The sequence below is a fragment of the Phytophthora parasitica genome, assembly GCF_000247585.1.
Source record: "Phytophthora parasitica INRA-310 unplaced genomic scaffold supercont2.8, whole genome shotgun sequence".
Taxonomy (NCBI): Eukaryota; Oomycota; class Peronosporomycetes; order Peronosporales; family Peronosporaceae; genus Phytophthora; species Phytophthora nicotianae.
The window spans coordinates 160,753-184,745 of NW_008648994.1; the positions used below are offsets into that span (position 1 = coordinate 160,753).

The window sequence follows — 23,993 nt, forward strand, 5'->3', positions numbered from 1 at the left end:
CAGCTTTGTTTAGAAAAGTATTTCAGAGATACGACGGGTTCTCAAAACAAAAGGTTTTTGATTAATAAACCCTACTCAATGCTATATCGTGGAATATGTGCAATGGCTTCGACGAGCTCGTGAAACTTTGCGGTCAAGAAGTTCTCCATTTTGTTCATTTTGATTATCATTAGCATGGTAAAATCTTGACATCATCAAAGTTGGTATTCGCTCTCTAAAATAGTATTACAAATATTATTAGAAGCTAGTGTAGTCGTCTTGCTCTTCATGTACAATGAACTCAGAATAATAGACTACGAGGAGCACTGTTAACCAGAACACGCTTGTAGTAGCTCTTCACTACAGAAATGTCACTTTTTTTTATAAACTAGACCAGGATCGGTTGGTTAGATTCACGAGGTCTTGATTCTACTAAACTGATCCTCAAACCCGATGGGGTAATAAACCGCAGGCCATTGGTCGCACGATACACTTTTCTTCAGTAAATCCCAGTTCCCCTCGGATGCATCAGACAAGAACAGTGACTGGTTTTCGCGTATTGGCGTGGAGAAATTCTGTTGCTTTCCGACGAAAATGCGCTGTAAATCTGCACAATACGGAGAATTATAAGCTACAATGGGCGACATACCCACTCCATCAGCATTTGCAACCATGGGATCGACCCAATTCCAGAAAAAGGAGATGTTCGTGTTATCCACGCGAAGTTTAAAGGTTGGTGATACATCGTTGATAGCCTCGGGGAGTTCTGAAATGAGTGTACCGCCGACGTGAAGATAACCGGCGTTTCCTTGAATCAGCGTGGCTGGTATAGTTGAAATCGGGTTAAATGCGAACGAGAGATCAAACGGAGCCAATCTCTCCAATGGAGGTGGAACCTCGGTGAAGTTACAGGCCTCGAAGTATACAATAGCATGCTTTGGCCACTTCAGATCGAAGTCTTCGGGTAAAGATCGTAAGTTTGAGATACAGAACTCAATGTCTATCAGCGTTTCAGGTAAACGGTAGGCATGAAGGCCCAACGGAAGTTCCCCATTCGTCATGTTGACACGTGCTAGAAAGAGCATGAGGAGGTTCGGGTGGTTCGCTTCAGAGATGGCAGCGTTTTCTTTCCAGTTCACGATAGTTGAGTTGTAGATTTTTAACACTTTCATTTGCGCAAATTCAGCGAGCTGTGACGGTATCTCAAGACTTGGACAATGGCGGATCACTAAGTAAAAAACGGTTGTCGGATCGAACGAACTCCATTTTACAGCAACCTCACTCTCAGTTCTGTTCAGGCCGGATTCGTAGCAGTCAAGTGTCAAAAGCGAGCACGATGGTAGGGAAGTAAGCCACGGTTTGACTTGCGTCTTACATTGCGGAAGACTAGCAACGGATTCGGCGAATAAATGTAGAATTAAGATTACAGCCCCCCAAACGAAAAATAGTGCTTGGGTCAGTCGGGACTTCTTCGCAACTACAGCCTGTAACATGCCAGTTTTGGGAGCAGGCCGTGTCTTTGTTGAACTCAAAGGCACCACCGCAGCAACTCCATGATCGTCCCATTTACATCTTTCAAGTGTAAATTTTATGCTCAAAAGTTTCTTCATGTTGCTCATGTTAGCAACCATACTCAACGCAAACACTACGCGCATGATTAAGTCTCCCCACGAGGTTATCATTACGAATTTGAACTCGTTTATTGCGTGAACAACCCAGTCGCCTTCGTACCATTTTACTAATGGGAAACCATTCTTCTCAAAGTCGAAATCAGAAGAATAAATGACGAGAATCGTTGCTGTGATGCCGACAGAAGTCACGAGGTCGAGGACACAGTCGCATACAATTGCGCAGAGCCGTCGAGCCGCTGAATCCGTTTGAAAAGTAGAGTGAATGAGTGCTGTGCTCCAGCAGTTAAGAACCAAAAAAACTATGTAGCTCCGATTTAGTTGTGTACGGGTGAGCAACAAACTCATCCTATAAGCCTGGTGAGTCTGAAGAGCAGTCTCCACTACTTCTCTCCACAATAAAACGATGTCGAAATAAGGGCCATCCACACCGATAAGTCCAGATTTCACGAGAGCGGCTTTGTAAGTGCTAGATATCCGATTCGATTCTTTTTCCACCGTTTTCTCGGTAGTACACGTGGAAATGTCATACACCGCTAGGACAAAGTTTCTCTTAATGAGAGACCAACCGGTCATCCAAAGTAGATAACCAAAATGTATCGCAGCCAAACAACCGTGAACAATTGCTATGACGGGGTCATGTTCACCTCGCAGCCCAATGTCGTATAAATCCAGCCACCTGTCCAGCGACGTCCCCGTCAAGTTCCAGTAACACCATGCCATGAATGCGAAGTAGGCGAAACAAAGAGCGTGAAGTAAGATGAAAGCGAGCCAGCTGAGCTTCATAATGAGGGATGCCAGACAACGATATCGCCTGGCTGTCGGTTTCCGACAATCGATGCATTGCTTGGTTGTCGACGACATCTCTCTCTGATGATGAAGTGGACACTCAACCACTAATAATACGTTTGGTGCTGAGGACAGGTGAGACGTTTATTCTGGTGAAATAACGTTCTCGTGCGAGCTACGATATTGACAAGAGTAAGTTTGAACCAAAGATACCTGGTTACTAGGTTTATAGCAGGTCAAGCAGTGGCCACTAGACCCGACTGTTAACCGATAGTGTTACCAGCCATGGCCCAGTTGGCAGCGTCCACGTCGTCCAGGTTGAGGAAGATGCGGTCGGCAGGGATTTTTAACGCTTCAGCGGCCATTGTCGTCAGGGATGCAGCTGTCTTGGGATTGAGGTCAGGCCCAATGCGACCAATGCTGCGGATCTGGATGAAGGCGCACGGCTGCAGCAACGCGGAGAGGAAAAACTTAGTGCTAAAAGATTGAAAAGTTTAGAAGAGGGACGTACGGCGTCGGAAGCCTGAAAGATCATAGGCGTATCCAGATCCAATTGCACCATCACGTACGCCTCAGGCTTTCCCAGAGCCTCCGACAAGGCTTTTGACAGCGCACGCAGCGCTGTGGGGACGTCCACATTGGACTTGGGCACGTTGCTGGTCACGTGGGCGAACGGCATGGTGGTAACACTTTCAAAAGTGAGACTTCGAGCGCTGATCGAAGATTGCGAATGATTTGTGGTACTGGTATACCGGTACAAATCACGTATTGATTCTTTCTCTTCAGTGCGTCGAGCTGTCGCACAAATGCTGATGAAGTTGCGCGTAATGCACATGTATTGACAACGGCGCTGCTTGATGCTACGACACGCATGCTACACTGTATGCGAGAAATGCAGGTCTTTCTATAGGTCTTGCATATTCTTGCCGGTAGCAGATCTTCTGGACGGTAGAGCAGGTTTTTTTTTTTTTACTTGGGCTCCGGGATGAGCACGCCGCCCTTGGCCCAGTTCGAGCGCAGCACGTCGTCGATGTTCATGAAGATGCGGTCCTTGGAAATGTTCAGCTCCTGGCTTACGGTCTCCGTCAGCATGGACGCTGTCTGCAATAGTAATACAGCAATATCAACCGCAGAAACCAAGCACCATCAGCCAATAGATGAAAAACGCAACACAACACTGCTCAGCTGCGTACCGTGGGGTTGTGCTGGGCATCCACCTTTCCAATGCTTCTGACTTGGATCATGGCACACGGCTGCAGCAGCAACGATAGCAGCAACAGTCAGCCCATACGATTAACAAAAAGTGCCAAACAGAGTCACTGAACTCACAGCGTCCGAGGCCTGGAACAGCATAGGCATGTCCAGGTTCAGGTGCACCATCACGACTTGCTCCGACTTATCCAGGGCTGTGGCCAGTGCCTTGGAGATGGCAGCCATGACCTTGACCTTGTCCACGCCTGCGGATGATACGTTGCTCGACACCTGTACGTTCGGCATAGCTCTTGGTGCACGTTCGATTGACGAATGAGGAAATATCCAAAACCAATCTTCAGCATACCGCTCCAAAACCTTTCACGTATCGGTTTTTATTGGGCCAACCGGTTTCAGCCAAGCAGTGCTTACCGTGCCCACCCAAATATTAGTCACGAAACTTGATCTTAGTATGTGGCAGGCCGTCCCCTTAATCAAAACGTTTGGAGGCTGAAGCTGCAGGCGCGGAGACCATCACTCTTGCCCGCATCCTGCGTTCCTGCTAGCTATGGCGGAGGAGGTGGCTCGTTCGAGGCAGTATGCGTACCAGCAGAACTCCAATTTGGTGTTGCAGGCGGACAGTGAGTCGCGTAGACGCCCCGATGAGCCCACGGGCGAGGTAGAATCGTTGGCCGGCAAGATCACCTACCGAATGGGCGACCGCGCGCAGAAGGCCACACCACAAAGCAGCCGCAAGCGCCACGGAGGTGACAAGGACGCGGAATCGAAGCATAAAAAGAAGAAGCGGCGCGGAGACGCGGACGACGCAGGAGAGGGCGTGCTCTTCACGGCGACAGGCGGACTGGCCGCCGCCAAGAGTAATATTCTTAAAGAAAGCTCAGCCTTTGAGTCGGCCGCCTACAGACCCAAGAACCCTGCGAGCCAGGAAGCCTACGAACAGATCTTGGGCGTCGTGGCCCAGCAACTTGGAGCCCAGCCAGGCGAGATCTTGGCCGGCGCAGCGGAAGAAGTACTGGCGATCATAAAGAACGATAACTATAGGGACGACGAGAAGCACAAGGAGGTGCAGAAGCTACTGAAGACCATCCCGACACACACTTTCAGTCAATTGGTGGCTGCAGGAAAGAGGATCACGGACTTTTTCCCGGAGAGCGGCGAGAAGAAGGCAGGAGAGGAGGATGGAGAGGACGCCGCAGCCGTGGAGAGCGATGAAGAAGTGGACAAGGAGATGGGAGTTGCTGTAGTCTTTGACGAGGAAGATGAAGAGGAAGAGTCCGATCTGGACGAAGTGAGAGACGAGGAGGAGGACGACGAAGAGGAGGAGGCTACTGCTACAGGACGGGAAGCCATGAAGATGAAGGACGGATACGACGATGAAGATGACGGAGACTCGAAGTACAGACTGGACGTGCATGCTATCGATGCATTCTGGCTCCAGCGCGAGCTGTCCAAGTTCTACAAGGACGCTGAGATTAGTGCCAAGCTGGCGGAAGATGTGCTGAATATCCTCAAGGAAGCGGGCAGCGATCTCAGTGCTTGTGAAAACAGACTGGTGCTGCTCCTGGACTACGATAAATTCGACTTTATTAAGCTGCTGCTGGAAAACAGAGCGAAGGTGCTCTACTGCACGAGATTGAAACAAGCTCAGAACGATGAAGAGAGGCGCAGCATTGAAGAGGAGATGGTCGCGGACGAGACGCTGAATGACGGCGAAGGAAGGACTATCCTGGAGCAGCTGCGTACGACAGCGTCGGCGGACTCGTGGATGCAGGATCGTATCGGCGCTATGGAGACTACGTCTCGTGCCGAAGCCAACAAGTTGCGTAAGTTGCAGCAGAAGTCTGGCGGGCAGCGCGCACAGGCTCGTGGCGATGAGTCAGACGATGATGTTGACATGGAGGACGTTAGTAGAGATGCTGTGAAGAAAGAAGGAGAAGGTGTGCCAAAGAAGAAGCCGCAGCATTACGTGGATGTAGAGTCGCTCGCCTTCCAGGAGGGTGGCCACCTGATGAGCAATCGCGAATGTCGCCTCCCAGAAGGCACGTGGCGTGCGCAGAAGAAGGGCTATGAAGAAGTTCACGTTCCTGCTGTTCGCACGAAGATAGCTGCGGCTGAAGAGAAGGCGCGCATCAAGATCTCCACGCTTCCTAAGTGGGCGCAGGGCGCGTTCAAGGGCATGGGGTCACTGAACCGCGTGCAATCTAAGATGTTCCCCGCGGCTTTCAAAACGAGCGAGAACTTGCTTCTGTGTGCTCCTACTGGTGCTGGTAAGACGAACGTTGCCATGCTGACGATTCTGCATGAAGTCATGAAGGCTCGTGATCCGGAGACGGGAGAAATCGATCTGAACTCGTTTAAGATTGTGTATGTGGCTCCGATGAAAGCGCTGGTGCAAGAAGTGGTGCTAAATCTCTCCGCCAGACTGTCTAGCGCCTACGGCATCCAAGTGCGAGAGCTGTCGGGTGACCAGAATCTATCTCGAGAGCAGTTGTTCAACACACAGATCATTGTCACAACACCTGAGAAGTGGGATATCATCACACGAAAGTCCGGGGACGACCGGACGTACACTCAGCTCGTGCGCCTGGTGATTATTGATGAAATCCACTTGCTTCACGACACTCGTGGTCCCGTGCTGGAAGCCCTGGTGGCGCGTACGATCCGAAATGTGGAAGCCACGCAGCAGATGGTGCGTCTCGTGGGTCTTTCGGCTACGCTGCCAAACTATGAGGACGTCGCAGCGTTCCTTCGCGTAGACCCCGCTCAGGGATTGTTCTACTTTGATTCCAGTTACCGTCCTGTACCGCTGCAGCAGCAATACATTGGCATAATGGAGAAGAAGGCAGTCAAGCGCTTCGCGTTGATGAACGAAATTTGCTACGAAAAGGTGATGGAGCAGGCAGAGCTGGACAACCAAGTGCTTATATTCGTGCATTCTCGAAAGGAAACTTCGTCGACAGCTCAGGCGTTACGGGACTTGTTTGTAGAGAACGACACTCTTGCCCGTCTAATCAAACCGAATTCGGCGTCCAGCGAAGTGCTTTTACAGGAAGCGGAAAAGATTGAGCGAAATGACGATCTCAAGGACCTTCTGCCGTATGGTTTCGGCATCCACCACGCCGGTATGAAGCGCCAGGACCGTACACTAGTGGAAAATGCGTTTGCTGATGGTCATTTGAAGGTGTTGGTCAGTACGTCGACGCTGGCATGGGGTGTCAATCTGCCGGCACACACGGTGATTATCAAGGGCACGCAGATCTACAACGCTGAAAAGGGTGACTGGTGTGAGCTGAGTCCGTTGGATATCTTGCAGATGCTGGGTCGTGCCGGTCGTGTACAGTTCGACACGCAGGGTGAAGGCATCATTATTACGCAGCACTCACAGTTGACCTACTACTTGTCGTTGATGAATCAGCAGCTCCCGGTTGAATCTCAACTGATGAGTAGACTGGCGGACAACCTGAATGCTGAAATTGTGGTGGGTAGTGTGCAGAATGTGGCGCAAGCAGCGACGTGGCTGGGCTATACGTATTTATTCATTCGCATGCTGCGTAACCCGACGCTCTACGGCATCTCCATCGCTGACCGCAAGGCCGATCCGACGCTGTTACAATACCGTACAGATCTAGTGCACTCGGCTGCTACATTGCTCGCGAAACACAACTTGATCAAGTACGAGAGACGCTCCGGACTGTTCCAGGTGACGGCTCTAGGTCGTGTGGCCAGTCATTACTACATTGCGCACGACTCGATCAGTACGTACAACGAGTATCTGAAGCCTCACATGTCCGATATCGAGATTTTGCGGCTCTTTTCACTTTCGAATGAGTTCAAGTATGTGATTGTCCGATCAGAGGAAAAACTGGAGCTGGTCAAGCTGTTGGAACGTGTGCCAGTGCCCGTGAAGGAGTCTTTGGTGTCCACGGCACCTGGCAGTGTTGCTGCTGGCAGTGGCTCAGCGAAGGTGAACGTTTTGCTGCAAGCTTACATCTCGCGACTGAAGCTGGATGGTTTTGCTCTCTTGGCAGATATGGCGCACATTCACCAATCGGCAGCCCGTATTTTCCGAGCTCTGTTTGAGATTTGCTTGACTCGAGGCTGGGCCTCGCTGGCGGAGCGAATGCTCAGCTTCTGCAAGATGGTGGACAAGCGCATGTGGCTCTCACACTCTCCTCTTCGTCAGTTTGCGCCAGGTATCTCAGAGACCATCCTCAAGCGAATTGAGAAGAAGGACATTTCGTGGGAAAAGTACAATGATCTGGAGCCTGCCGATCTGGGCCAGCTCATTAACAACCCGCAGTATGGCAAGCAGCTCTACAAGATGATTCATCAGTTTCCGAAGCTCGAGCTCTCGGCTCATGTTCAGCCGATTACTCGTTCTATGCTGAAGGTGGACCTGGTTGTGACACCTGATTTCGAATTCACACGTGATGTTCACGGCAACGCTGAGGGGTTTTGGGTGTTTGTAGAGGACGTGGACGGCGAGACGATTCTTCATCACGAATGGCTGCTGATCAAGCGCCGCTTTGCCTCGCAAGAAACGTACCTGAGCTTCACGATGCCGTTGTTCGAGCCCTTGGCACCTCTGTACTACATCAAGGTTATCTCGGACAAGTGGATTCATTGTGAGAGCTCGCTGCCAGTGTCGTTCCACAAACTTATCCTGCCGCAGAAGAATGCGCCTCCGACTGAGCTGCTGGATCTTCAGCCACTTTTCGTTAACAACATTCTCTTGAAACTTGTCGGTGGCAAGAAGAAGACTGCTGAATCGGTGCTCAAATCGTTATCGAACGCTCGAGAAGTACCGAACCCGTGGCGATTTAAACGCTTCAACCCCATCCAGACGCAAGTTCTGCCGCGCGTGCTTGAGTCAGAGAGCAACCTGTTCATTGGATCACCCCCTGGAAGTGGCAAGGGCGTGCTAGCAGAGCTTGCTATCATGAAGACTTTGCTTTCTTTGGGCCAACCTGACCCCAAGAGCGACGAGTTTGGCGAGCACTTGATCGTGTATTTGACTCCTAAGGAGTCGAGTTGCCATCAGAAGTACGGTGACTGGAATGCAAAGTTTGGCGAAGAAAGCTTCTGGCGGCAAAATGTTGTGGAGCTTACTGGCGATTCTACGGCAGATTTGCGTTTGTTGGCCAGTGCGAACATCTTAATTGCGACTCCGACCCAGTGGGACGTACTTTCCCGACGCTGGAAGCAGCGGAAGCGTATCCAGAACGTCAGTTTGTTGCTTTTGGATGAGGCGCATTTCGTGGGTGGCGGCGAGTACGGCCCCACGATTGAGGTCGTGATGTCTCGGATGCGATTCATCGCTGCTGACATGGAGAAGAAGAAGAAAGCAGCTGGTGAGCGTGGCGGGCGAATGCGCATCTTGGCTATGAGCAACTCGATTGCGAACGCTCGCGATGTAGGCGAGTGGCTCGGTGCCAGTGCATCGGAAGGCATTTTCAACTTCCACCCGAATGTTCGTCCTCAACCCCTGGAGATCCGCGTGCAAGGTTTTGAAATTAACGACTTCTCGTCTCGTATGCTGGCGATGGCGAAACCTTTGTACAATACGATCGCGAACCAAGCAGAGAAGAAACCTGCTGTGGTGTTCGTGCCTTCAGCCAAGCAGGCACAACTCAGCGCGATTGACTTGATCACCTTTGCATTGGCTGAGAATGATCCGCAGAAGTTTGTCTCCCACTCTGCCAAGGATAAGGTGGAATTACCGCTGGATGATGCAGCTTTGCTGCACACACTGGAGAACGGTGTAGGTTATTGCACTGATACGATGTCCTCGCGGAATCGTGAGTATGTGCTGAACCGGTTTGCTACAGGAAAGCTCCAGGTGTTGATCGTCCCTCAGTCCATGGCGTGGGAGCTGCAAAGTGCGCAGACCAGTGCGTTCATGGTGGTGATTATGGGCACGCAGTTCTACGACGGCCGAGAGCACCGCTATGTGGACTACCAACTCGCTGACGTGTTTCAGATGACCAAGTTCGCTAACCACGCTGCGTCTCCTGCTGTTAAGTGTGTACTGTTCTGCCACGCTTCCAAGAAGAAATTCTACGCCAAGTTCCTGTACGATCCGCTGCCGGTGGAGTCGCAGCTTGAGCACTTCCTGAGCGATCACATCAACGCTGAGATTGTGACGAAGACTATCGAAAGCAAGCAGGACGCGGTGGATTATCTCACCTGGACGTTCATGTACCGACGCTTCATGAAGAACCCGAACTACTACAACTTGCAAGGTGCTACGAACGTGCATCTATCAGACCACTTGTCCGAATTGGTGGAGACTACTGTGAATGCGTTAGAAGAGTCGCGTTGTATTCAGGTGGTTGAAGAGGAAGAAGACGAAGAGAACGAAGGGGAGGAACGTCTGGTACCGCTAAATCTGGGCATGATCGCTGCATACTACTACATTAAGTACACGACGATCGAGCTGTTTGCATGCAGTCTAAAGGCAGACTCGAAGGTACGCGCGCTTCTGACGATTCTGTCCTCTGCTACCGAGTTCAGCGATCTGCCGAGTCGATATGGCGAAGACAAGAAGCTGGAGGGACTTGCCAAGCACCTCAAGTTCCCGGTGGCTGCTGGAGGAGACTATGGACAGCCACACGTGAAGACGAATGTGCTACTGCAGGTTCATTTCAGCAAGCAGCACGACCGTCTGAGTCCGGCGCTCCGTCAGGATCTCGACTATATTCTACGGCACGCTGTGCGTCTGTTGCACGCTATGGTGGATGTGATTAGTTCCAATGGCTGGCTGAAGCCTGCGTTGGCTGCGATGGACCTGGCGCAAATGGTTGTCCAGGCCCAGTGGAGCAGCGAGTCGCCATTGCTGCAGATCCCGTTCTTCACGAAGGATATGCTCAAGAAATTGGGTGAGATGGAACTGGATGAAGAAGTGGAGACTCCGGTGGACATTTTGAGTATGGAAGACGACGCTCGCAGCAAGTTGTTGCCTCTGGACACGCAGAAGATGTCGGCTGTGGCTAAGTTCTGTAACGCTTTCCCAGATGTGACAGTGCAGACGAAGGTGCAGCAGGACGGCAAGGATTTACCCCAGGGCTCGGCTGTGAGTGTCAAGGTGCAACTAGAGCGTGAAGGTGCTGATGAAGACGAGGAAGAGGATGAGGACAAGGAATTGGGTCTTGTAAACGCTTGCCACTACCCTGTCAAGAAGGCCGAGAACTGGTGGGTTGTTCTGGGTGACGCGAAGAAGAACACGCTGCTGAGTATCAAGCGCGTGCCGTTCGCGAGTGCTCGAGCCAATGTGACGCTGCAGTTCGCCGCTCCGGACGAGCTGGGAGCTCACACTTTCCAGCTTTACGTCATCTGCGACGGCTACGCTGGCTGTGACCTGGAGAACGAGGTCAAAATTACTGTTGTTCAGGGCGAAGATACGGACGAAGAGGAAGACGAGGAATAAGGCAATAAAACATGACGTATCATCACTTTATATCTGTTGCAGGTGTACTCCAAAACCCAAGGTTGGTGGCACAACGGGTTTTAATGTTTCTTTTTTCTCACGTTGTGTAAGTTATCCAAGACTAGAAAGCATTATGGTGCGAGTGTGGTTTCAGTTGGTGGGCAGATTTGGAAGGTCCCTGGGATTGCTGGGTTGTCTACAGTTTCCAGGCAATAGCAACTATATGCACGTTGCTGATGTTTAAGATGCGCTAGTAACACGCAGCAGTTATTACCTCAAAGGTGTAGTTCCCAACGATGTTATTGAGTGTACAAGGATCTGGAGAAGATGGCGGACAAACTCATCTCAAAAGGGTTGACTTTATTGGCGAGTACGGCAAAAATGTAGCGATAACGCTTGTCGTGGAGGTTCCAAAGGTCTGGTTTCGATTGGTGGATTACTTAGGCGCTCCGTTTGACGAACGACCTCAATTTGGGGAACATGAATCGAGCTAAGAACGAGGTCATGCATGACGCTAGCTTCTTGGTGGTAAAGTTCCTGTGGAGTGCAAGAACTATCGAAAGCAGTCTATTTAGCTCGACCATACAAAAAATATTCTTTCTGGAGTTCAAGACCACCCGAATCAGGAACCGGTTGTTGTTCGTCTGGTCATGACTACGAAGATTGACGAAAAGAATTTCGATAACTCTCCGTTTCACGAGGACTATAGGGGGGCTTCATGGGATGCCTGATGAGTTTCGCCTTGCTCATTTCTATCGCATTGGCATTCACAATGGCACTTCGACCAATATCGGGAAAAATGGCGTTACGACCAATTACCCATTAAAGGCATAAAGAACCAATGCCGCGGTAAGAATTGCAAGAATCGGGGAAAACGTACGCGCGTGGACAAGATAGTTATCCTTTTGGAGCGGTGGGAGTCAGACGATGAGTAGTTCTTCTGTTGCAAGCTTGGCCTCTCGAACACAAATAGGATACTACAGTAATCGCTCATCAACCAACATAAAACATCGACGTATCATTCACTTTATATCTTTGTCTTTGCTTGAACGGGAACAGGAGAAGCACCTGGACACGACGTTGACAACTCGGGATCCTCTTCTTCCGTCTCGCTGGCGGCTTTTTGTCTAGGTAAGTGTGGTGCACGGAAGCCACGTGACTTGAGTTTGCGCGCAGCCTCAGCGGACGCGGCATTGAAGAGCCCAGCAGCTTTGAAGACTCCTGCACGCAGTTGTTGCTGACGAGTAGGATGGTGCTTGTTCGTGTCAGCCTCGACACTGTACGCGCTGGCAGCGCTAATAAGACTTGTGGATGTTGCAGCGTCGGAGAAGATGCTGGGTTCTCGATAGATTCCAGCAGGGGCGCTCTTGATCTCTTCACATGCAGGACTGTCCAGATAGCTCTCCTCACTCGTAACTGTGGACGCAGTCGAGCCTGATCGCAGCAGGTGCAATCCGCTGTTCAACTTGCTCTTCGCCTCCTGCAACCGCCTGGTCATCATGGCTGGATTCATACTCACACTCACGCTCAGTCGATGATTCGTAAAGTTCATGCCCGTATGTCTTGATCGTCGCCATTGACTCGCACCAACAGGCTCAGTCTCAGACGCACGACGACGATGCAGCTCTGGTGTGTAGCCCTCGTCATCACTGGAGAAGTCTCCATCATCTTCATCTTCGTTCTGATTCCGGGATTGAGATAATGAGCGCGTACGGGCTTTGAATGTAGCAAGTGACAGCGCACTCGGCATCCCTGCAGACCCTGCTCCTGAACAGGTTCGAGCTTTCTGTCGTCTCCACTGCGCGATCGATGGTACTCTAGGAAGAAGACTCGGTCGAAGTGATGACGCTGCAGTCTGTTGATCTTCCTCCTCGTCGCTGTCACTGATGATGTCGTTATCGAGCATATAGTTTGTCTCTGTAGACTCCGGTTCGTAGGTAGGGAACGGATTTGCTTTAGCTACTGGAGATGACAACACACTGTTTGTGTCGGCGGTCCAGCACGTCTCAGGGTCGAAGGGGGCCACCTCCTCCTCCTCTTCTTCCTCTTCTTCGATCGCTGCTTTAATCTTTTCATCTGTAGGCTCGTGCTCAGGTTCAAAGAATCGCAACTGGCGCACAGGAGACGAGATTGACACTCGTGTCAATGGAGACAGCGTCGCGGTCGTTGAAGGGCGAGGTGATGTGGTCTCGGAGCACGGCGAGATGAGATTCCACTGCGCCTCTCCTGTAGTATCAAGAGGAGTCGGTAGCATGAGCGGTGACGTGCCCTCTTCTTCGTCGCTAGAGGCCTCACTAGCGGCGTCCCACGAGAGCCTCTCCACCAAGTCTAGCTCTATCGCATCGCGCTCCATCGAGAACAAACCGGTCATTAACGCGTCCTGCTCGACTCCTTCCAGCTCGTCTTCGTCTATACTACCGAAAAGTGCGTCCTCCTGCTCAATCTCGTCCACCTCGGCCTCCCAGCCGTCGTCCTGCCAGTCCTTGGCCTCTCTTCCGGCACAGAACGCCATGATCTGCTGCTCTCTACCTGGACCTGATCGCTGGTGTCTGGGGGAACTGCGAATGGCTTCTCAAAAGCCGATGGCCAGACGGGAAACCGTCTCGTCCCTGACGCACTCCTGACTGCTTGGCCTTTCCGTGCCTAGGTGACCGACCACCTGGCACTCGATCCAGGCGAGACCAAGCCGAGACTTGCCCCCTTCTGGCTCAGGCTTATTCTCAACGCTCATGTGCGGCATCTGCTAAGCCACGTGGAGGTGGCGATGCGCATGGCAGCGTTAATTAACGCGTTACTATAGCGTTGAGTCCATTCGACTTGAGGATCTGCACCAATATTGACGAGACCGTCACGAATGTCACGAATGCATGGTGGGCTATCGGCTGCGCGGCGACGGTCGGCACTTGGCTCTGCCAACCATCGCCGCGCGGCACTTTGAATCAGAGTTCGCTGAGTCGTCGATTGAAATGATCACGATTTGCTGTCGCGCCGTCGAGAGTTTCAATCGTGCGATCCCAAGCAGCGACAACCAACGAAGACTGCACCGAAAGCGGTTCACGACGAGCTTTGTCTCCCGGTAGCAGACAAGTCACTCGATCTCGTGGTGAGCACTGCGCACCGAAACTGTTTGTCTTCTGCGAAAGCAGAGCGCACAACAACTCGTACGATAAACTCAGTATGGCTTCCAAATTGGAAGATCTAACCTAGCAATACAGGGCGCTAGGCCAAGGTCGATCGATAGCTGGAGTGGCGACCGTCACAGCCGCGGATCTGGATTCTGTAGCATGTCTTACCCATGCTTGTCAAACGCGTACATGTGCTGCTGTCGTCACGCTGCTAGTCCACCTGGTAGGTTTGGCGGACCGGATTCCGGTGCTGAATTGCCAGCAGCCCAGACATGACTCATGGAGAGCCGCTTCAACGGCGTGTGCAGCAAGTCTACATGTACCCGGTACGTTGCTGCCGTATCTGCGAGCTTTAAAACAATTGCCACGAAGATCACTTCTCAGTGGGGACGTTGATCCCGATCTTCTTAAGCAAAGCTGCCGTGCCTGGTGTGGCTACATGGGATCACATCAAATCACCACGAACAAAATGGTTAATGGTTAGCAAGGCTTAGACTGCAACGTCGATGACACCATAAAAGAGATCATGACACGTACCAGAAACTGGTATGTCAAAGGGCGAGTCTGGACCGTCCAAGTCCAATCTCTCTGCTCGACGTTGTCGCTTAGGTGTTGAGCAACCAGAAAGGGAAGCAGATACCATAGCATCATCGGATGAAGTGAACATTTGATCACGTTTACCGATCTGCGCAATAAAGGTTTTGTCAGACTTGACCCCCTCGTAAACTACATTGATTTATTCGCTGCTTACCTCAAACTCCAAGCGATCCTTGTCAAGTTTGACGGCTTGCTCTTGCAAGAGTCTGCGTTCTTTCTCTAGATTCTGGCGAAGCACAGCCAGCTCATTCTTTTCCTGTGCCACATCCTCCTCGGCAGCTATGCTCGGCGAACTCCTGGCACCAGCTATATCGGTAGCACGCTTTTTCAATCCATGTCGTTCAGCTGCAATACTTTGATGGCTTTTTCCATTACCAACTCTGACGTCAATTGCAGGCGATGATAACGACGCTTGAAGCAGCTGATCTTGCTCCTTGACAATGGCGTGGGCGTCGTCCAGCTTCTGTCGCAATCGTTTGATTACCTCTTTGTCACTTCGAGCCTCTGCGGATGGCAGTTCATTGCGAATGACGTGCTCTAGCTGCTTCAATTTTTCGTCCAAAGCTTCCATCGATGTTGAAATGAACTGGGGAATGCCTTCTTTCGTAGCCATGTTGAACGGAGTCGGGGTAAAGTCGTCGATAGGAGCGCTAGCCAATTTCTCAAGCTCTTCAGCATCGCCCTCCAGGTTTTTTCCTACACAAAAGATAACAAATCATTCGTAAGGGAAGGTATAAAACCACCGCATGACCTTCTAGCGGCAAAGTAACAGGGCTTGCAACATACTGGGCAAGGAAGAGTTGGACTGCCTTCTTGTACTGCGATGTAAGCGATTCCAAGTGGTGCTGCAACGTATCGTAGCTCTTGGCAAGCGCTTCGTTGTCAAGCAGCAGCTCCGCTTTCTTGCGCTCGAGATTATCCATAATTTGCTTGGTAAGCTTGCTCTCCTTCGACTGGTTAGCCATCGCCGCTTGCTTCCGCTCACGCACTCCATTCAATGTCTTCGCTATCGCCATACCCTGAATCATCAGACAACATTTGTTAGAATTCGCACACCTGCAACAACATTTACGAGCTTGGACATACTCGCTTCTCTTTAGCAGCTCGTGTAACTGCATCCTGCAGACTTTTCTTCAGCCGCGCATAGTCGACGTCTTTTCTCCTCAGTTGCGCTTTGTACGCCGTCTCCACACCTTGCAGTCTGCACAAGTATACATTACGTTAGCTTCATTATACCCTCACAATTACTATAACATTGTGTACCTGGCACAGTTTACTTCTAGCGCTTTCTTATCCATCTGCAGCGTCTTCCTTTCAGCCATCAAATTCTTCTCTTTGGCCTTGAATACGTTCTCCTTCTGGGCAAAGTTCTGCTTTAACGTCTCGAGATCTGTCGTCAGAGTCTGCACGATGTGGTTCTTCCTCTCCAGCTGCTTCTCCACTCTGCCCAAGTTCTCGCTCAGTCGATTCTGATGGTCCAGCTCGCGGTCCCTAACGTACAGTAGATAACTCACGAGATCCATGACCTCCCTGACGCCGCTCTCCGCTTTCTTCTGCTCCTCCGTCTGACCCGCCGACCCCACAGCCAGCAACTTCCACACCTTCGCTAGATCTAATGTACAGACTTTGTCTACGTCATCTTCTGCAGCCTTCTCCTTGGCCAAAAACCTCCTTGTGCCATTCTCCGGACCGGAAGAACGAGGTCCCAGCATCGACGACAGCGCCACGACGTGTTGAAGCTGCTCGTTTAAGTAGTTCTGGTTATCTACTAGCGTCTGATTCCTCGGCAGTCGCCACAGACTCGCGGTGGTCGAAGCAGATGCCATGAAATTGCCGATGGTGGACTCAGCACTTGGGTCAAAGATGCTGTTCTCTTTCTCCTCCTCACTAGGAGGATCTTCCGACCGCGGACGCTTAGATCTGTGGAATGACGAGGTGAAATCCAAGGCGTACCCCCCGCTGCTGTGTTCCTCGCGCGCTCGGCTGCGTCGCCCACCGTCCATGCTTGTCGATCAGCAGATGCGGAATACAGCGTTCAAAATGCAATGTGACCATCACTCTGTTTGTTAAGTTCGATGTCACTAAAGCAGGAAAAAATATTATTTGAGTGACTTACACAAATGTAGCCATTCACGAAAAGCAGCGCAAGCCATCCGTGGCAACAAGTTGAAACGAGTCCAAGGCAATCAATGGAGCAGGAGATGCAAACATTCCTACAGCAGCACCAGGCGCAACTGGTAGCGGCACAAGTACCCGAGCGCTTGTGGCCTGTGGCATACTACAAACTCAAGTAGGGATTTTAATGTCATTGCATGTTGTAGCTAGCGAGTATTATAGTTAGTGTATCACACAAGGAGATTCAAGTGCTGACTGGTGATTGGTGACGTCGCTGTCCTCCGACTCGACGACTTGCAGGAACGAGGTGTTTGATGCCGGCAATTATTTCTTCTTGGCTCGCGACGAGGATGGAGACCTTCATGCCGTCGTGCGCGACGATGTGGACTTGACGCCCGTGCAGCCCAACACAGACGAGGCTTTGTTCCTGGTGGACCACGCCTGGACATTCACTGCTGACAAGAATCGCGAGCAGCTGGAGGCCGTTCCACCGCTTCTCGAACGCATGGAGAACCTCATGCAATTGGAGACAACTGACCTCTCTAAAGAGGAGCGCGTGGCTGCTGTGGCCGACCGTGTGTGGCGTTACGCCAACACGTACCGTCTTGGCAACGTCAAACCAGAGGACTCGTCCACGATCTGGTATGTGATGGACGAGGTTGGATCAGCTATTGAGCATGGTGACGACCCCAACGTGCGCATGGCTCCGTTCTACTTCGGTCCGTCGCAGTGCGCCTTCTCCCTCGTTTGGACTGTTCAGCCTATCGAAGGCGGCGACTTCCTGTCGCGTGACTACTTCCCAGAGTATGCAGCAGATGCTGCCATGCATACTGCATTGCTCGCTGCGTTATTCTACGAGCCTGGTAAGGCTGACAGTCCATACGTGGAAGAGCTTCAAGAGGTAGTTAATGGACGCAAACAGCAGTACACACTGGAAAACGCTCGCGCCAAGTTTCACGCCATCGTCAGCCGTGACTCGGAAATGCTCCCGGATCCGGCGACAACCGTCACGTCGGTCCCGCTTCCCACTGTTGTGGCTGGGTCCGACCCCCTTCGTGTGTGCTCTGGTGAGTCTACTCTTTGCTCGATTGTGGTATATTTTCTACGTCAAACTTATCGAATGTTTTCATTACAGACTTGCAACTGGTACACGATAATCTGACCCACCCGCGTTTCACGCTTGTGGACAATGAAGTCGAGGCCCAAGTCGTGTGGTCCACCCGCCACCTCAAGGACTTCCCCAAGTACACTACCAACGAGAACGTTCAGATCATCAACCAGTTTCCGAACGAGAAGATCCTCACCTGCAAAGACCTGCTCTACGAAATGTGCAAGCTGTACGTGGTAATCATTTTAGCACCTTGCAAACATTATTCACTTACACTTATCCACCATATTTGACAGGCAAAATGACGGCATGCAGCCTGAGTGGCTCGCGGAGACGTACAACATGACCAGTGAATTCCCCGAGCTTATTGAGCACTTCATCCGTCGCGATCTGGTAGCCCACGAGAACGGAGACGACGATGACGAGGCAAACCACTGGATCTGCAAGCCTTGGAACATGGCGCGTTCCATTGACACGTGCATCGCGCAGAACGCAGCGCATCTGGCGCGCCTGACCGAAACGGGACCCAAGATCGCGTGCAAGTACATCCACCGCCCGCTGTTGATTGACCAGCGCAAGTTTGACTTCCGTTTCCTAGTGATGGTCAAGTCCACGGAGCCTTTGGAGCTCTATCTGAGTGGTGTGTACTGGCTTCGTATTGCCAACAAGGAGTTCACTATGGACAATTTCCAGGACTTCGAGAAGCACTTCACCGTCATGAATTACTCGGCCTTCGCTGTTCGCATCATGGACAACGCTGAGTTCGTCGAACGGTTCGACAATGAGTACCCGAGCGAGGATTGGTCTACGGTGTACGCCGAGATCTGCTCTACTATCAAGAAGCTGTTCGAGTGCGCCACAGCTCAGCCTCCTCCACTTGGTCTCGGCCGCTGCACGAAGTCACGCGCGCTCTATGGCGTGGACGTGATGCTGTCGTGGGAAGCCGACGAGGAGACTGGCGAGGAACGTCTGCGCCCAATTATCCTGGAGACCAACTTCCAGCCGGATTGCACGCGTGCTTGCAAGTACTTCCCGCAGTTCTACAACGACCTCATGAACGTGCTTGTGCTCGACCGCCCGGACGAGACTGTGCACGGCTGCACGCGTCTTTAAACTCTCGAGTGAGTGAAGAAATACCTGTTGCGAGTCAATTAACCAGGTTATTCTGCAGTTTTGTCGCTCTCACGGCATTATGGCGCATGGAGTTTGTGGCGGATACAGTGGAGTGATCATCAAAGTAAAGTATCAGGTGCACAACATCATGACCGGCGCCACGTACTTGCTGGCTTTTGTTCATTTTTCGTCCAATCGTAGTCGTTTCCAGCTTCAAGTGCTTTTTCATCTGATACGTCAAAACGATTTTCATCCAATCCGATCCTTGTGTGAAACCGCCCTGAAAAGCTCCCCTTCATTCGGCGTATTAGCTTAGTCGAGCGACGTCATGGACGCCCATGTGCTGCGCTACGGCCAAAAGGTGCGGCTAGCGACTCGCTCCGCCTACGTCGAGAACGCCGCCACCTCTCCGTCGGAGCTGGGGATCGGATACTACGAGAAGAATGGACGCCACGGGATCTTGAGCTGCGTGCCGCCGCTAGGCCCCAAGCTCCAGCAGCTCTTCACAGAAGACGAATTCCTGGTGCTACATCCTAGTGGCCAACGCTCTCAAGGAGAAAATGTGCTCTACGGAGAGCCACTGGTACTCATAAACCAGCACGGGATGGTCTGGAACAACAAAACGGGCGGTATCACGGGTTACGTGGGCCCCAGACCTCGTGGTGTACCTGGTGAGATGTACGTGTGCTTTACAAAGATCCCAGCGGGCGTCGGTGTGACCAAAAACAAGAAAGACAAAGGAGATAAATTGGACAAATTGACGTCTTCTACGTCCACGCTGTCAGCGTCGGGGAGTTTGTCCATGTCGGAGAATCCCGAGACGGAGACTGGGCCAGTGTGCTTTGGCGACGCTAATGTGGCCATTACAGTGGTGGAGTCCAACCGCCACTCGCAGATGTTCAACAAGAGACTCAGCAACTTTAAGAAGCCCACGAGTAAAATTGCCGGTGGATACATTTGCTGCGATGGCAAGGGTACAGAGCTGAGGTTCGCCATCTGGCCGGCCAAGCCTAAGATCGAGCAGATTTCCATGCTGAACAAGCTCATTACTCCATACAATTACGGCCAGAAGATCGCACTACCACTGGGGCTATTGGAGAGCACCGCCAGAAGGACAAATACCGGAAATACCGGTTGTAAGAAGGCGGTAGCGGAGATTTTCTTCCAGTTATCGAACGGAGGGGAAGCTGTACTGCCTGGTACGTTGCTGCAGCAGAAAATACTGGCACATGCCAAGCCTCAAGGGCCTGATGGAGACGAACCCGAGTCAGTTTTTGAGCTGCCATTAAGAAACGGACCTGGAGAGCTGGTGGTGAGACTTACCGGTATTGCACCGCGCAAGATGATGAGAAAACTTGCCACGAAGAACGAGAAACACCCTTCAGCTCCTCAGATTAAGCGTGGCATGGCAGTCTTCTATCGTGTATCGGACTTGCTACGTCGCGTGCCTGTGCCGATCTTTGCACTGTTCTACGCAGTGCTGACTCATCACCTTTGGGGCGCCCTTAACACTATGGAGGATGGTCTACGTCGCGAGCTTGTGGTACTGGTACTGGTGATGCTTCCTGCTTTCTACGTCGCAGTTAAAGTGGATCACCCGTTCTCGTCGCTCTTCCAGCCTCCAGTATTCGAGCCAGAAGTTGACGACACAGAGTATTCAAGCCCTACCGCCAGCGGTACACTGAAGCTCATCGTGACTGAGTACCGCTTTGTTCCTGGGGCCCAAAAGGCCAGCGCCAACGGAAGCGTTCGCCGTTCAAGTTCATCTCAACCACCAACAGCTAACGGATCAGCAGCTGCACACTCCGTTACAGCATTAGAAGCCACTGGCTCTGTCCCCAAGAGGTTTATCCTTGCTGAAAAGGGAGATGAAGTTAAGGCATTGGAACGATACAATGAAACGACCCAGTGGCGGCGCGAAGAAGGCGTGGATCAGCTCCTTGAGGAGCCCAGTCCGCATTTCAAGATCATCAAGGAGAATTACCCGCACTACTACCACAAACGCGGCAAGAATGGCGAGCCAGTGTACTACGAGAAGCCAGGAAAAATCAACCTGAAGGCACTTAAGAGTGCGGGTCTTACACTGGACGATCTGATGCACAACTATCTCATGATCACGGAATTCCTATGGCAAGTGATCGAGCAGGATGACAACCGTAAAGGTATATCGGTATTGGATGTGGATGGGATCGGTATCTCGGACTTTGCCGGTGAAGCTGTCGAGTATGTTCGTAAGGCTGCTTCAGTGTCGGGTAAGCACTACCCGGAGCGCTGTGCCTACATCTTCGTGATCAACGTGCCGTCCTGGTTTAGTATGATCTGGAACACAGTGAAAGGTATGGTGGACGATGTGACTCGAGAGAAGGTGATCATTGTTCGTGGTAAGAAGAAAATCCTCGAGGCTTTGTCGGAGCGCATCCCAGTGGAGAACATCCCTGTTGAATACGGTGGAGAGAGCGATGGTAAGTCTCCGGAAGAGGATCTGTTGTTCAATCTCATGGCTTACGTGAACAACGACGAGGACGCTCCAGCATCCAACCCCATTGAAGAGATTCTCAGGAAGAAGCCCATCAAGCACTGACATGACGGCTTGCACTGTGTGTCGCCATTTTAAACAAAACAAATAAACAGCTAGGATTCAACGCGTTCACTTGCCTTGTCTTCCAGTTCTCCGTCATCGTCCATGTCCTCGTCTTCATAGACACGAGAGCGACCAGCGCTGTCGTTTTCTTCTTCTTCCTCCTCCAAGTCTTCTTCCTCGTCGTCCTCTCCTTTTTCTTCTGTTCCTGCCGACAGCTTCCCTACGTTGGATCCAGCATTGCGCTCTTGAATAAGAGATCGCTCAAAGGCCAGCTCCTCGTCTTCTGCTTCAGCATCCACACTGGAGACACCATTGGTTCCAGCGTTGGATTTCTTACTCGTCGATCGACCAGCCAGCTCCTCTGCGTAGTCACTGAGTGCCTGCTTCTTCAATGCGTCCAGACGCTTGCGTCTTGTATCGAGTTCGGCCTTGGAGCGGCCCACCATTGCTGCTATACGCAACCTGATGATCTCACGTAATGGCAGGAACATTTGCGTCGGATACCATCCACCGAGTAGGGAGGGTGTCGCCTGTTTTGTGAACTGAGCTGTCCATTCCCGCACCTCGTCGTCGTCTATTTCATCAAGCTGGAACAAGACATTCGGGCTGGCCAACAGTACTCCAAAGATCTCGTAGATCTTGTCACTGTTTCCTGCTGCTACAGCTGACATCGTGCCATTATTATCAGCACTATCTTGCGCTCCATCGGACTCCTTGTCCTCCTGCTCGTCTTCTGAATCCCAGTCGTTCCCTGAATTAACAGTCGATGACGTGGGACTTGCACGAGGAGGCGAGCCAACCGCGGAGGTAGTAGATCCAGGCATCGTAGGCTCCACAAGGTAAGAGCGTCGCGTCTCGCCTCGAGTAAACCGCTCCTTGCGACGACGTTTAGCGGCCTGTGCGTTCTCAAGTGCTGATGTCTGCGTGACTTTAACGATCCGTGGACCTTTGACGTGGCCGCCTTCTCCATTCGCGTTTCCTGAGCTGGCACCGACGAACTTCTTGATACGTTTCCTGGTTGCATGTGTCACTTTTGAATGCACAAGCTCACGGTTGTTTCGCAGTTCGACGACCTGATAACGCGACGCTGTCTCGGATTCTTCAGGTAAACGTGGGTCGTACCCCATTTTAATCCACGAACCTCTCCAAGGGCCATCGACAAACACATAGCAAAACTTCCGCAGCAATCGTCGAGCTGCTCGACGTTCAATTGCGTCCAGTCCGTCGAACAGCTTCGATCGTAGCCACACTGGTTTCTGCTCTAATTTTCCTTGTAATATTTCCATCACACGTGCATCCACACCGTTATCGTCCACTCCAACCGATCTCCTTCGCACCACAGGCCGTTCAGGCTTAGGTCCAACGGGTGCTGGTGTGTCGTCGTGGAAGTTTAGATACGTCATGGTGCTGGACGTCTTCTTCGTGCTTCTAGTCGGTTGGTATCCTGATCGCTGCCTGAACTCGTACTTGAGTGGCAAGTCCACCTTGGAGAATACCTCAGGGATCAGTTCCAGCTGCGTCTCGTTCTCCACTGCCAAGTACGGTCGTAAACAGTCCTGTAGTTCTCTCTGACGCATCGACGGAGTGGACAACGGACCGTTCTCCACTACTGCACTATTCATCACTGCTGTCTCCACTGCGTCTGTCGCATTGGCCACGACTGTAAGCGCGTCTTTGTCCGGTTTTAACGTGGGGTAGAATGATCGCGCCGTGAAGTACTGGAAGTCGGCCATGCCTTCACACACGTACTTCTCTTTTACGAGTCCAGCCACCTCCGCTTTAATCCTGTAGCCATCAGCAGTACTTGCTTCTGTATCGTTGCTCTCCTCCTTCGCCTCCTCTTCTCTCCGCTTCCGCTTTGAGCGCTTCACTCGCAGCAAAATCATTTGCGTCTTGGTTAAATCTGCGAAGAGAGGTTTGCACGATGGTTCTGATGGTCGAAGCTTCACTGGTAGAAATTGGCTCTTTGTCTCGTGTGCCTGTTGCAGATTCGCCAGCCCGTTCACCGTCTCCAGTACTTTATTCATGTCGGAGCCGTATACGGGCAGCTCCAGTCCTACTAGCGGACGAACGCCATCACTGTGTAAGCTAAGCTCGTGGCGGATGGTGTCTGAGCGTCTCGACTCGCTGGTGACTGAAGCAGAGGTGCTGAAGGTATCTGTAGGCGACGCATCGGGCACCGCAATGTCGTCGTCTTTGGGCTGCTCGTCGGCCATAGCTTTTGATCGTTGAAAATGGTGAATTTGTGGACTTTCAGAATTAATATTGTTATAATTGAAGCTTTTACGTTTAATCTAGCAAACATTAAAAAATCACAAAA

General features: G+C 51.6%; 9 protein-coding genes across 10 annotated transcripts; 3 read left to right on the forward strand and 6 right to left on the reverse strand.

Moving 5' to 3' along the window:
• Nucleotides 1–331: 331 nt before the first annotated feature.
• Nucleotides 332–1,383, reverse strand: PPTG_05690 (hypothetical protein). The gene has a single exon (XM_008899402.1). The coding sequence runs from the start codon at nucleotides 1,149–1,151 to the stop codon at nucleotides 393–395; it is 759 nt and encodes a 252-aa protein (XP_008897650.1). The 5' UTR covers nucleotides 1,152–1,383; the 3' UTR covers nucleotides 332–392.
• A 1,276-nt stretch (nucleotides 1,384–2,659) lies between these two features.
• Nucleotides 2,660–3,231, reverse strand: PPTG_05691 (hypothetical protein; the record flags this gene model as incomplete). Its single annotated transcript, XM_008899403.1, has 2 exons — nucleotides 2,660–2,842; nucleotides 2,908–3,231. 2 exons carry the CDS (start codon nucleotides 3,229–3,231, stop codon nucleotides 2,660–2,662), a joined length of 507 nt encoding a protein of 168 aa, XP_008897651.1.
• Nucleotides 3,232–3,365: 134 nt separating this feature from the next.
• PPTG_05692 (hypothetical protein) lies at nucleotides 3,366–3,893 on the reverse strand (the record flags this gene model as incomplete). The annotated part of the gene is made up of 3 exons (XM_008899404.1): nucleotides 3,366–3,497; nucleotides 3,590–3,649; nucleotides 3,726–3,893. 3 exons carry the CDS (start codon nucleotides 3,891–3,893, stop codon nucleotides 3,366–3,368), a joined length of 360 nt encoding a protein of 119 aa, XP_008897652.1.
• Nucleotides 3,894–3,995: 102 nt separating this feature from the next.
• PPTG_05693 (hypothetical protein) lies at nucleotides 3,996–12,062 on the forward strand. The gene has a single exon (XM_008899405.1). The coding sequence runs from the start codon at nucleotides 4,156–4,158 to the stop codon at nucleotides 11,032–11,034; it is 6,879 nt and encodes a 2,292-aa protein (XP_008897653.1). The 5' UTR covers nucleotides 3,996–4,155; the 3' UTR covers nucleotides 11,035–12,062.
• On the reverse strand, nucleotides 12,062–13,546 carry PPTG_05694 (hypothetical protein; the record flags this gene model as incomplete). The annotated part of the gene is made up of 1 exon (XM_008899406.1): nucleotides 12,062–13,546. One exon carries the CDS (start codon nucleotides 13,544–13,546, stop codon nucleotides 12,062–12,064), a length of 1,485 nt encoding a protein of 494 aa, XP_008897654.1.
• A 986-nt stretch (nucleotides 13,547–14,532) lies between these two features.
• PPTG_05695 (hypothetical protein) lies at nucleotides 14,533–16,759 on the reverse strand (the record flags this gene model as incomplete). The annotated part of the gene is made up of 6 exons (XM_008899407.1): nucleotides 14,533–14,594; nucleotides 14,697–14,844; nucleotides 14,911–15,452; nucleotides 15,508–15,775; nucleotides 15,843–15,957; nucleotides 16,020–16,759. 6 exons carry the CDS (start codon nucleotides 16,757–16,759, stop codon nucleotides 14,533–14,535), a joined length of 1,875 nt encoding a protein of 624 aa, XP_008897655.1.
• A 167-nt stretch (nucleotides 16,760–16,926) lies between these two features.
• Nucleotides 16,927–19,238, forward strand: PPTG_05696. Of its 2 annotated transcripts, XM_008899408.1 has the most exons (4): nucleotides 16,927–17,046; nucleotides 17,172–17,938; nucleotides 18,007–18,208; nucleotides 18,276–19,238. In XM_008899408.1, the coding sequence occupies exons 1-4, from the start codon at nucleotides 16,946–16,948 to the stop codon at nucleotides 19,090–19,092; spliced, it is 1,887 nt and encodes a 628-aa protein (XP_008897656.1). In that variant the 5' UTR covers nucleotides 16,927–16,945; the 3' UTR covers nucleotides 19,093–19,238. The 2 variants fall into 2 exon arrangements, with proteins under 2 accessions (XP_008897656.1, XP_008897657.1); XM_008899409.1 differs by lacking the exon at nucleotides 16,927–17,046 and having other exon boundaries at nucleotides 17,127–17,938.
• Nucleotides 19,239–19,344: 106 nt separating this feature from the next.
• PPTG_05697 (hypothetical protein) lies at nucleotides 19,345–21,742 on the forward strand. The gene has a single exon (XM_008899410.1). It carries the CDS (start codon nucleotides 19,421–19,423, stop codon nucleotides 21,671–21,673), a length of 2,253 nt encoding a protein of 750 aa, XP_008897658.1. The 5' UTR covers nucleotides 19,345–19,420; the 3' UTR covers nucleotides 21,674–21,742.
• Nucleotides 21,146–23,902, reverse strand: PPTG_05698 (hypothetical protein). The gene is made up of 2 exons (XM_008899411.1): nucleotides 21,599–23,902; nucleotides 21,146–21,527 (listed from the first exon to the last, which is right to left on the reverse strand). Exon 1 carries the CDS (start codon nucleotides 23,887–23,889, stop codon nucleotides 21,724–21,726), a length of 2,166 nt encoding a protein of 721 aa, XP_008897659.1. The 5' UTR covers nucleotides 23,890–23,902; the 3' UTR covers nucleotides 21,146–21,527; nucleotides 21,599–21,723.
• Between the last annotated feature and the right edge of the window lie 91 nt (nucleotides 23,903–23,993).